The 13,480-nt window shown below is 36.6% G+C and overlaps 2 protein-coding genes across 2 annotated transcripts in view; both read right to left on the bottom strand.

The window, feature by feature from the left end:
* LOC126375566 (uncharacterized) overlaps positions 1-13,480 on the bottom strand; it is a 218,990-nt gene that overhangs the window by 97,363 nt on the left and 108,147 nt on the right. The window lies entirely within an intron of this gene.
* On the bottom strand, positions 62-13,257 carry LOC126375498 (GDP-Man:Man(3)GlcNAc(2)-PP-Dol alpha-1,2-mannosyltransferase). The gene is made up of 9 exons (XM_050022458.1): positions 12,933-13,257; positions 11,862-12,089; positions 11,040-11,272; positions 10,026-10,243; positions 8,350-8,472; positions 7,678-7,839; positions 5,530-5,728; positions 3,984-4,179; positions 62-1,981 (listed from the first exon to the last, which is right to left on the bottom strand). Exons 1-9 carry the CDS (start codon positions 12,980-12,982, stop codon positions 1,900-1,902), a joined length of 1,491 nt encoding a protein of 496 aa, XP_049878415.1. The 5' UTR covers positions 12,983-13,257; the 3' UTR covers positions 62-1,899.

Here is a 13,480-nt window from a genome sequence, read left to right as displayed (position 1 = left end):
GGCACTGCAGTGAAGCAACGATTGAGGGGTGATAAACAATTTCGCTCAATAAAAAAAAACATAACTTTGGTAGACTTTATTGCTCTAAGTATTGGCCTTGTTATAAAATAATCTAGTCACTTAAAAATAACATATTTACGAAATTAACAAAATATCATTGCCGCAGTCTTAATACTTGAAAACTATTACATTATACAAATTTGAAAATGATTACACTTCATGATAATGATACAACTCATAAATAAATTCATTATAAAGCGGCATTTAAAATGTACTTAATTGTTGCAGAAATTTGCACGATAACTAACGCTCATGAATTGAATTTTCTGTATAAATAATTTATTGTAAATAATATTAGAGAAACAAATATAAATAAACGAAAGCTCTTTACACCCTTTTAGGTGATAAACGGCGTGAATAATGTACTATTTTATTACATTAATAAACAAATTGTGACTAAACCACCTTTGCAATAACGACCTTTTAATAATAAAATAAATACTAATATTGTAAATGCGAAAGTAACCGTCTGTCGGTTAGCATATCACCCTTGATCCGCTGATCCGATTTCGGTGAAATTTGGTAACAAGATAGTTTTAAACCTAAGGAAGTACGTAAGTTTTTATCCCGGTAATCATCCCCTGGGGGGCTGAAAAGGGAGTCCACGCGGGCGGAAAGCTAGTAAAAATAGACCGAAAATGCTCTAGTAAGAGCCTTATTCTCATTATGCTTAAAACTAGTGGAAAAAAATGTCATAAGTATACGTTAGTCCAGAGGTTCTAGCCATAGTGTTATCCATTATAGTTCGTCAAGGATCTTGTTTCGAATTAAAATCCTTAATGAGTTTCCAATCGCTCCCCAAACACACGATAGATGGCGTTGTTCACTTTAATCATGTTTTCTCATTGCTGGGGTACACAATTATTCAAAAATGTAATGTAATGGCAGAAGCATAATAAAACTAATTGTTGCTTGATATTTGGATCACATTATGTATACGTAGAATGAGGTTGCTACCTATATTGCTTCTCTTTATTTTGATCAGAATAATAATGGGTGGAAGTTGGTGTTATAAAAAGGGCCATCATTTATACCCAAAAACAAAGATAAAAGATGCATGACTGTTATTCATGAAATTAGAAATTTCAACGAAGAAAAAACTTAACAACGCCATCTATCGTGTTTTTGGGGAACGCAGATTGGAAAGTCCCTCAGTGGACATTCAATACTGGCATTCTCATAAATCACCTTTAACAACCCGCAGTGGAGCAGCGTGGAATTTGCTTTATACCCCCTCCGGTTGATTGTGGCGAGGCCTGTCATCAGTTAGACATATTTATGCTATTTATGTTATGTTTATGTAAAACAAGCATTGTTTATTAATAATAATAATTCGTCTTAAGAGTTATGTATGTATGATACACTAATGTATATATTAAAAAAAGCTATAAATTCTACTCATACACAAATTGTTTTGACAGAATACCATTATTTTTATTATTATTTTAGATTAAATGGATATAGACAGCCTTCTTTATTATTTCCAGCCAATCATCTACCAAATTGTAAATGTATAAAATCAATAACAGTTTGTGTATGAAGATTGGCTACTTGACAACCTAGTCAAATGAGTGAGATACTTTTTACGAAATGTCAAAACGAAAATTTTCTTTGGAGTTTGTATGGAAATACTGTACTGTGACGTCATCAATAAAAGCTGTTAAACGTCGTACTCATTGTTACTTAAATTCGTGAAAAACATTAAGAAAATAAGTCGAAAAATAAAATGAGATCGATTTATGATCATCTTAGACTGGCTTCTATTTGTAGATTAACATTTTATAATTTATCTTTGACTCAGTCAAGTACCCAATTATTTTAAGTGCGCTAATTACTAATTTAATCTATTTTAAAGAGGGGCTCGGCCGCTCTTAGGAATGACTTCTCGAATTCTGTAGTTGAAAAACGATCAACTGATGCTCTGTAACAAGAAAAATAGTGTGCGTCAAGCTAGCGGCCTCAAAAAAAAAATGGGCATGAAAAAATAATTTGACCATACCAAAAAATAGTACTCTTATTGAAAAAAATAGTACCTGTTGTAAAAAAATTAGTACCATCACGGTTCTGGATTTATAGCCATGTTTTATTGCACTTGCTAGCTTGACGGTGAGCGAAATTTGGCGAGAGTTAACGACAAGGTCTTTCGCTTTGATTTAAACGCCAAAAAATAGTACCGAAATAGTACTAACCCCCTGCAAAATACCGAAAGTAGTACTTCAACGGTTCCAAAGTTATAAAGGCAGTTCTTTGATCCCGCTAGCTTGACGTTTTGAAAATACCTATTATCTGGGGAACGCTTGCATACTTCAGTATGTAACTAATGTCAATAAACTCGTATGAAATAGTACTCCCTACCATCATAATTTTGATCCGATTCACTTTGTAGAAATGTTAAAAAATCATCATAACCTATGCCATACATTTGTTGTTGATACAGTCACGTAGACAATTACATAACCTCATAATTTATTCGTAAGTATTGCCATTTTGGAGGTCTACCCTACCATTTCTTTGCACTTCAGAGTGCTGCTATTACAAAAAATTCCTATTGCATACACCCATATGCACTAATTTTAATAGAAAATGGCTGCATGGGTCTAGTTCTTATCGAAAACAATCTGTGATTTTAATACATCATAATACATTTTTAACCTGCTGTTTTATTTTATAATTTATACCTTCATGTTGAATTTGTTACGGATCGAAGTGTTTGTTAATAAACAATTTGCAGTATTTGTAGAATAACTCAAAGAGTTTCAACAATGATATTACTTTCATCTGACAACCCTGGCACTTCACCAATTTTTACCCAAAAATGGGGAAAAATACTAAAATCTGACAACATTTTTGACCATGTGTAGTAATTTTGTTCGCGACTGTACTTGTCTTGATAAATGTATGGCATAGGTTATAATGACTTTTTGACATATTTCTACAAAGAGAATCAGGTCCAAATTATGATGGTAGGGAGTACTATTTCATACGAGTTTATTGACATTAGTTACAAACTGAAGTGTGCAAGCATTCCCCAGATAATAGGTATTTTCAAAACGTCAAGCTAGCGGGATCAAAGAACTGCCTTTATAACTTTGGAACCGTTGAAGTAATACTTTCGGTATTTTGCAGGGGGTGAGTACTATTTCGGTACTATTTTTTGGCGTTTAAATCAAAGCGAAAGACCTTGTCGTTAACTCTCGCCAAATTTCGCTCACCGTCAAGCTAGCAAGTGCAATAAAACATGGCTATAAATCCAGAACCGTGATGGTACTAATTTTTTTACAACAGGTACTATTTTTTTCAATAAGAGTACTATTTTTTGGTATGGTCAAATGATTTTTTCGTGCCCATTTTTTTTTTGAGGCCGCTAGCTTGACGCACACGAAAAATAAATATTTGTGACTTATAACTTATTTCCGGAGAGGAAATATGATTAGCCACCTGATACGACACGATTCATTTATAACAAACATTATAGAAGGAAAAATTGAAGGGAAGAGAGGAAGGGGTAGACCTAGGATAACAATTATGAAACAAATAAAAGAGAAGGTGCAGGTCGTGTCGTATCGGGAGGTGAAAGTTTTGGCGGGAAGAAGAGAGGAATGGCGGTTACTCCACCGACAAGAGCGCAGCTCTGAAATAGAGAGAGAGAACCCTTATAATATAATACGGTCTCCGTGGTGCAGTAGTTGGGCGTCGTACTCACGGTCCAGTGGTCCCGGGTTCGAATCCCGGTGGGGACAAATCACAAAAATCATTTTGTGATCCCTTATTGCCCGAAAGTAAGATGATCCGTGCTTCGGAAGGCACGTTAAGCCGTTGGTACATTGACCTTCAACAAGTTTATCCATATATCCATGATAATTACGTTGAATAAATGATTGATTTCCCATACTATTTACGGATCAAGTATATATTTTTCGTACCTAGCAGCATCAATAATCCTTTTCCGTTCGTCAGCCGGCAGCGCGATGACCTCGAGTATGTCTCGCGCGTACTCGTCTGCCTCGGCCGCTAGGAAGCCGGTGCGCGATGTCTCGGAGGTCTCCACGATGTCCGCCAGCGGGCCCCCGGAGCGGTGCGCGATGGTTATCAACCCGGCCGCCATGCACTCTACTACACCTGAAAATAAAAGAATTTGTTTTTTTAGCATTCACATGCATTCTCCTATACTTTGGGATACTTCTAAGGACAAAAATAAAATCGGAAAAGTCTAACTCGGACGGGACTTGAACCCGCAGCTCTCGTCAAGCCGGGACGAGCTTGTTAACATTATTATATTTTTCGATCTATATCGTCATGATCTGAAAATAATTTTAAATTACATGCATTGCTACATGAAATCACGCTCGTGTCCCTATTGGGGTTAGCAGAGGCACAAATAATCAGAAGACAACTTGCAGCCACTTTTGATACCAAGTCGGAGCGAAAAGAATGTAAGCACCTTTTTGAAAAATCTAAAAACAATTTAATTGCGAGAACACACACAAATCACACTCTAATGTGATTTTCTTCAAAAAAATCATGTTAAAAAGATGCATGTTTCTTATTTGAGATTTTTTTAATTCTATACTTTTGCTATGAAAAATTCCATTTGATATGCCACAGAGCTCAGTGCTGTGGCCTATACTTTTTAACATCTTCTTCACTAATGATATTAACTCAGAATCATGAGCCCAATCATCCTCCTCAATGTTTGTTACAATGTCACTAACACCCATGTGTACTTGTATACATACTTGTACAGAGTGTAAGTGACATCATAACTAATACTCAGGGGGTGATTGGGCTCATGACGCTGAGTTAATATCAAATGGAATTTCTTGTCGGAAAATTCATGAGAATTTTAGTGTTCTTTGTTTAGTTAATATACAGTTCCACACTTTTGCGACGGAAATTTCCACTTGATATCAACTCTGAACCATGGTCTGAAATATCCCTCAATGTTTTCGTTACGGTTTTACTAACACCATATTTCTATCAAATCTAATATTTTTTATTATTCACTGTACACAGAAACATTTTAAAACGTACACTAGAAATATTACAGCACAATTGGCAGCCTTATTGCTCTACAGCAATTTCTTCCAGGTAGCCAGATGCAGGAAGTATTGATATTACATTTAGGTGCGGGATGGTGCAATAACAAGAATTAATTTAAATGGGAATTACCTTCTTTAGAATAAAAAAAAATTGTTCTCAAGAATTCGTTAGCAAACCAACTACGTTACTGGGCCATTGCCAGGATACCAAAGATAGAGAAAAAATCTTCCACGAGACAAAGACTAATCGTATAATTCTCGGGACATTCTACTCGGAAGATTCTGATCCTTAGTAACCTACCAAGATCAGCGCCGTCTATCTAACAGCTAGGGAAAATCTCCCTCATTCAAAGCTAAGAAAATTTTGCAATAAAAAAATATAAAAAATACATCTATGCTCTATATTTTTTTATTGTAACAGAATACTTACTGATGCCAAAGTGTTCGTTCCACATGGCATGTATCGCTATAGAGGAGGTCTGGTACAACTGCAACAGCCGCGCGTACGGCGCGTTCACAACAAACTCCACGTTGTCTTCCAAGGACAGGTGCTTGGCCAAATCCTTCAGATTCTGCACTCTCTCCTCGTCCTCCGCATTGCGGCACGAACCAACTAGAACCAGTTTTATCTGGAAACGAGGAAAAAGCCGTTTACATTTGACAAATGTTTGCATGGTCTGTTTGTGAGCAATAAAGTTTTTTTTCTTTTTGGAAAAGTAACAAGTCTTGATTGGCACCTTATTGGTGCGGGGCGGAGTCCAGTCATAAAATAAAAAAAAAGGGTCCTTTCTTTCAACAACTAGTGAAGTATTAAAAGTCTAGATAAATAATGTACATGGGTCGTTCTTCTTTTTTATCGACAATAAAAAGACATTTTCTCGATTTATCGGATTTAACATCTTTAAAATTATAACGGCAATAAATATTTTAAAACATCATATAAAGATGTGTCTGTAGAGGACTATTTAGTGGTTCTCTTTATCTTGGTAACATACTTTTCTTTGCAGGCGCATTCCAAAAAATATTGTGACAGAGTGGCCCTTTTCATCGGAGACAGCATTTCAATTTACCACTCTGTCACATAATTTTGTGAAAAACGATCAAGCTACGTTAATAACTAATTGAGGAACCGATTAGTATTTTGCTTGTATTTTGAGTATAATAAGATAACTATATTTTTGGACAATCAAAACATGAAATAAAATTCTAAAACATAACTTATCAGAAGCAGAACGAAGGACAGATCATTGTCGATAAAAAAGAAGAACAACCCACATGTCAAAATGTATATTACTCCAGTACATTCAGTATCAGTCTACATATAGACTGAAGACTCTCCGCCCCGCACCAATTCGTATCGGCCGCCCACCTCACCCCCTGGGTGGGTGTTACTTTAGTCTTAAATGGCTGTGAGCCGCTAAGGAGTAAAAGAGCGCGCGAACTGTCGCTCGCACTTACTCGTTAGGCGGCATACGGTAAGAATAATATATTGGCGCTGCTAGTTTCCCCGAACATGTGAACACGTATAAATATTTATGTCTGCTTATCGTATGGGTTGTGAGGTGGAATACCAGCCTCATCAACCCTGGTGTCAGGGTCATTGAGCCGCCAAAGACCCCTGACATGACTCATGATAATGACTACTTATTTACATCAGTAAGTAGTAACCGGGACCAACGGCTTAACGTGTTCCGAAGCACGGATCATCTTACTTTCGGACAATCAGGTGATCAGCCTGTAATGTTATAACCAAACTAGGGATCACAAAGTGATTTTTGTGATATGTCCCCACCGGGATTCGAACCCGGGGCCTCCGGATCGTGAGCCCAACGCTCAACCACAGAGGCCGTTAATGTTTATGCTATATCCTTAAACACGGTATTAGAGTTTTCTGAGCTGTTAGTATATATATACATATAGAGATTCTTCCATAACTATTATTATAACGTTAGTACACCAGCCAATAGGTTTACTTTGCTTCTGTAAAAAACTGGACCTGTCAAATCTTCATGTTAGATAAGCCCTGTGGAAAACGGGATAATGCTAGAGAGATGATGAGGTTTGATTGATTTGTAAAGTTCTTTATTTGTTACAATTTGTTACATAAGTTGTTTTCTCAACACAGTCAAAGAAAAAACAAACATACCTTATCAACATTCCCTAGCAAACATATTGCTTATGAGAAATGATTTTAACAATTTTCCTGACCGACTTGATAGTAGGTGATTTTCAATTTATAACCGTACCTTATGTTGTGTAAACTTGAATAGTTACACTTACGAACAATACTTATTTTTATTTCTGAAATCCAGACAGCCTCTACAAAGTGGGCTGTCCGTTATCCCTAAATTAAATAGATGTTCGTTGAGTGGGCAGTGACCCGTAATGCTGCCCACTACTATTCGACGAGTAAAGCTCTTGGATATCATAGGCATGATATCCTTCGACTGTCTGCATGTGGGCAGCTGTGCCCATCTATCGTTGTGCTGCTAGGTATGGTCCCCTATCCACAAACGTAACTGACTGAAAAGTATCGGCAGGATTGGTACCGGGGGCAGTGATTATATTAGTATGTTACCTTATGCCAAAGCATCTCGTTCTTAACGAGCAGGTTCCGGAGTTCGTACATGGCCTGCAGCATCAGGGGGTGGTCCTTCTCGGGGCGGAACTGCGCCACCGACAGGATCCGGATCGGGTCTGTCTCTCTTACTAGCGATCGCAACTGCTTTAGTTCTGAAACCTATTAGACCACTCGTTTTAGTAATACGAATAAGATTCCAATTTTTTTTTTACAAGTAGGTAACTTTTTATTAGCAGTCAAAAAAATACACATTTTATAAAATAGACAATAACTCCAATTCCAATTGACATCCAGAATTTGCCTTTCAACTGTTTTAAGACAGTAGTTAAACAAAAACTTTGCAAAAAAGGTCATTATAAGGTTAGTGATTATTTAGAAGATATGAATGCATGGGATTAACTGTCTGAGAACTGATATTACGCAGCTGAATTACTCAATTGTATTTTTTTTTTTTAAAGAACGTCTAGGTCTCTGTGACGAGGTTTTTCTTGCAGCTTCTTTTCCCCGGCTATACAGGTTGTGAGAAGCTGCAGTAGTTTTAGGCGAATGAGACGTTCGTTATGTAAAAATTGACGAATCGTTATGTTCGTTATGTAACAAAGTGTTACTATGTTACCTACTGAATAAAGATATCTTTGAATTTGAGTGCTATACAAAAAATGTGTTTACCTCGCAGGGGGGGTAGACCCGGACGGTGTGGAAGGGTATATCCCACAGCTCGTTGATGTGGTCCTCCGTCCACGTTCCGTTCACCATCACCACGTCAGCGCAGCACCCTGCCATGCCGTACAACTGCAACAAATCAATTACACTTATAGTATACAGTTAGTGTTGGTCACATCATAACGAAAATTTGGAAGGATGACTCAGGCCATGATTCTGAGTTAATATCAAGTGGAATTTTCCATCGCAAAAGTATAGAATTGAAAATAATTTAGAAAAACTAAAAAAAACCATGAATTTTGCGACGGTAAATTCCACTTGACAGCCTCCGTGGTCTGGTGGTTGGAGCGTTGGGCTCACGATCTGGAGGTCCGGGTTCGGTTCCCGATGGGGACATTGTCGAAATCACTTTGTGGGACTGTCCTTTGTTTGGTAAGGACTTTTCAGGCTTGAATCACCTGATTGTCCGAAAAAGTAAGATGATTCCGTGCTTCGGAGGGCACGTTATGCCGTTGGTCCCTGTTATTAGCCGTAAAAACACCTCCACCAACCCGCATTGGAGCAGCGTGGTGGAGTATGCTCCATACCCCCTCCGGTTGATTGAGGGGTGGCCTGTGCCCAGCAGTGGGACGTATATAGGCTGTTAATGATGATGATGATGAAATTCCACTTGATATTAACTCAGAATCATGGTCTCAATCATCCCCCTTGAATATTCGTTACGATGTCACTATCACCCCGTATACATATATAATACATAAGTACATACGTCCCACAGCTGGGCACAGGCCTACACTCAATCAACGGAGGGATATGGAGCATACTCCACCACGTTGCTCCACTGTGGGTTGGTTGGAGGTGTTTTTACGGCGGTAGTACCAATCGCTCGCCACTGTCACCCGGATTGCGATCATTATGTTAGGAAAATTTCTAGTATGGTGGAGTCTCAGTTTTAAGTGGTTAATTTTTCTCCGTAAATCCGTGATAGCCCTTTCCCTGGTTCGAATCCCGTCGCGAACTCTAAACCACGGAATTCGACTTTGAGTTTGTATTCATGTTTGGATCATTGATAATTTGTATCATTATGGTTTACAGGTGTTGTGTCTGGTGACTGAGTGAATGACAATGGTCTAGTCCCCTAATTACATGGGGCTTATACATAGCTGATCGATACACATCGCCGCTTTGGAGATGTTTTGTGCGTAGGGTGACGATCACGGGAAATTACCCGTTCACGTGATGGTCATGAATGCGTGCAAAATATAATTTTCGTTACTAACAATAGTTTCATAAGTCACATCTTACTAACATAATATGGATGTAATTTTTTGATCCGAAATAAACAATTTTATTTATTTATTTATAGCTGGGCATGTTATGTTACATGATCATGTTACATCATCATCATCAATTTAAGAGTCACGCTCTTGTCGGTGTAGCATTTTCCATTCCAGTCTATCAATTCCTTGACTTCCCTATAAGACACGACGTTAACCTTTTCTTTAATCTGTTCCATGTAAGATCTTCTTGGTCTTCCCCTTCCTCTCTTTCCTTCTAGATTTCCTTCTATGATGTTTTTAATAAATTCGTCGTGTCTTATTAGGTGTCCAATCATCTTGCCTCATGTTATGTTATGTTACGTTATGCTATTATTATTATCTAACAGAAGTGTTCACACTTACCCACCCAAAAACCTTGTAGTACAGCAATTTGAGCCACGTAAAGAGCGGATTCCTAGCGATAAGACTAGAGTTGTTGTACGCGACCACTCTGTGCTTGATACGCCGCATCATAGCAGTGGTAATTGTAGGGTAATGAACGTAGCAACCGACCGGACACTGCGCCAGATACCTGAATATGGGCAGTGTGAACGCAAATCCCGTCGTCTCTATGTATATATCTGAAAACGAAAGAAAATCGCGTTAAAAAAGCCTCTGTCGTGTTCTGCATTATTCTGATTTCATATTCACAAGGATAACCTGTTTCCCTCAATGCGCGCTCCTATCGGCCCACTAAAATCGATAAATTCGATTAATTCTCAGATGACGCCCTGAACCGACATTGAAAAAAATGAATCTACTCAAACACATGAATGAAACATGATTCATTCAATTGCGTCACACACACGTCATCAGTACTTCCCTGTTATGATCGCAGATGTTTTTTTTGGAGAGGAGAACGCTTGAAAACATGTTTTTTCACAAATTGCAAACATTGCAAATTTGGTTAAAAAAAGATACGGTGAAAATAATGAATAGATGTTGTGTAATATTGGGTACCAACAGTTATTTTATTTTGCTTTGTTATGAAGTTACGGTATGATTAATTTTGTTTTGTGAATCCCTTATGAAGTTGCCACAGCAACATTACTTCTAATCTAATCTAGCCTACAAGATCCCACTGCTGGGGCAAGGCCTCCCCTTCCTCTTTCCTTTACTTAACATTACTTATTAAAAATTAAAACATAACAAATTGTTTCTATACAATTTAGTGTAGTGTGGTTACCTAAAAAAAATTGTAAAAGACACCACAGTGGTGCAGGATTGTGGTGTTGTTGACAATACATGTTATGGATTGTTCATCAATCACCATTCAGATTAATCAGGTGTGGCTGCAGATATTCTACTGATATGCTCTGCCCACCCTTTTAGACATTACAAGCGTGCGTTTGCATGTGTACAGCAGATAGTACAAACCTGGATTGAATTTCATAAATGCCTCCAGGCCTAAGGCCATAGACCCTAGGCTCTGCAGAAGCAACGTGAAATATGGGTATGTTTTAGCCTCAATTCCCTTCTTCAATGATAGCCGTATGAAATTGATCCTCTCCGGGGCTACTTTTACGTTGAATTGGTTCTGTGCCTTGTTCAATATAGACTGCGGTTCTGCGGTCTCCACCGTATAGATATAAATGTTCGTATCAGGATACCTGCGAAAAATAAGATTTTAATCAAATTTGTGGTAACAAAAACAACTGGTTAACTATGTTAATAGTACATACCTACATACCCTATATATATTTTTTTTATTTGGTTTGGTTTATGTTCACTAGGTTCAAATATCTAACTAAGAAATTGGGTAGTTTCCATTCGATCAAATCAGTAATTTTTACTATTAACATAAAAAACAAGAAATTACTATGGAAATTCTATAAAAAATGTACAAATTCAAAAATATCTTTATTCAGTAGGTAAAATAGCAACACTCTCCCACACAGTGATGTCACAGATAAACAATGAAATATTTTGATGTTGTTAAATATATATAGTATAAATTATATAATCATATAACAATTATTATATAAATAATTGTATTATTTTCTTAATTATAATCACAAATTCAAATATAAAAATATCAGAAATGTTTTTGTACTTGTAGTAATTTAAATTTCATAATTTATTTTGACCTAGGAAACTACCCAATTATTAGCCTTGTGGCTCCGGTCCATTAAGGGAATCTGTGTGAAATTTATCTATGTTTTTAGTTAAGTGTAAAAAAAACTAAATGTATTTTCTTACCGTGCCAGTAAAGCTTTGATCGCCACCCATAGCACCCTCTCTCCACCTCCACCAGCATTACAGTATGGATGAAAGAAAGCTACGTTGGCTCCATCACGTTTCCTTCTCTCCATCTTGCGCTCCTTTATGCGCATATACCAAGAAGCAAAGATAAATGCACAAGGCACGAGCACAAACAGTCCGAACAATATAACTCCTAGTAGCATGAGGGGAAGAACCACCAGAAACCTGAAATTATAAATGTTTTTTTAGTCTGTGGACTGTTGTAGTTTATATATTTTTTTAATAATTAATCATCAATCAATCAATCAATAATACTTTATTGCACAACGACATATACAAAGGACATAAACATACAAATAAAAACATAAGTACAATCATGTTGTAATCATGTATGGTCAGACCCAAAAGATACGTTGCATATTCAGTTTTTTCATTCCAGGCATGAAACCCACATGCTATGATAAATTAAAAAATATCTGTTCTATAGGTAGTAAACTGACAAAATTGAGAAGGTACTTGACAAATAGCTGTACCACCTACTGTCAAATAGCTGTACCTATATAAAAATTGCCAACTGTTTATATTATTACATATATGGATCTATTATATATATGTAAGAACAACTCTAAACAAGTACCTAAAATATTTTAGAAAACTTGTCAACACTGGGCAGATTTAAAAAATAAGATTAAAAAAGTAAAAAGGATGTTCGGCAGGAAACTCATTGGAAGATAAGAAAAAAAAACATTTACTTGGTCTAGGCTGTTGACTTTAATTATACTATTGAGGAGAAAATATATGTGGTACAATTTAACTGAGGTAAGTTTTATTATACATAGAACTTATAAAACCGGCAACTGAAGCCACTATAGATAATTAATAATAAGGAATTGCACAGTAGTGGCTACCAGCCCATTCCCAGTACTAACTCCACAAAATAGGATTCCGTATGAAAATAAGTAATAACACTAGTTCTAGTGTGTACATTGTGTAGAACATCACTAATAAATAAAATTATTTCTTGAATTACAATAAATAAATGAAAACATCTGATATAATAAAACTTACATGAAACACAGAAAAAACATTGTGAAATACGTGAGAGTAACAAACGACATTTATTCTAGACAAAGAGCTACTCTTTATATAAACATTTAACAACTTTCAATAGCCTCACAAGTGGCATTCTACAGTATTAAAAAATAATTTTACTAGCACATAACCTCACAATTAGCCAACAACGACGTAAACAAATGTCACTTTTTTTGTTTTGGTTTTCTTTTCCCCGAAGGGTAAGGCAAAGGGAACTATGCCCATACAGCCATGTCTTACGTATCTTTTTTCTTGATAATTAATGAAATGATGAAAGGTGATGATGATGAAACCTAAGCCCCCACCTCAGAACAATAACTAAAGCATAGAAGGAAGGCTAAAATAGCAACAGAACTCTATAATTCTGCTCTACTTTATCTTACGGAACCGGCGTAATGTTAGACAAAGACGCATATACAAAAATTGTTTCGTAATTTCGTAGGTTGTCACAAGTTTTTCATTGCCTAGTGTTGGGTTTCACTTTAGTAATATGTCGATAAAATTAAATTTACTTACAATTAATG

This window comes from Pectinophora gossypiella, chromosome 19 (genome assembly GCF_024362695.1).
Source record: "Pectinophora gossypiella chromosome 19, ilPecGoss1.1, whole genome shotgun sequence".
NCBI classification, from domain to species: Eukaryota; Metazoa; Arthropoda; class Insecta; order Lepidoptera; family Gelechiidae; genus Pectinophora; species Pectinophora gossypiella.
Note: the sequence above shows the minus strand (reverse complement) of the source record. Positions and strands in the feature narration are given on the sequence as shown.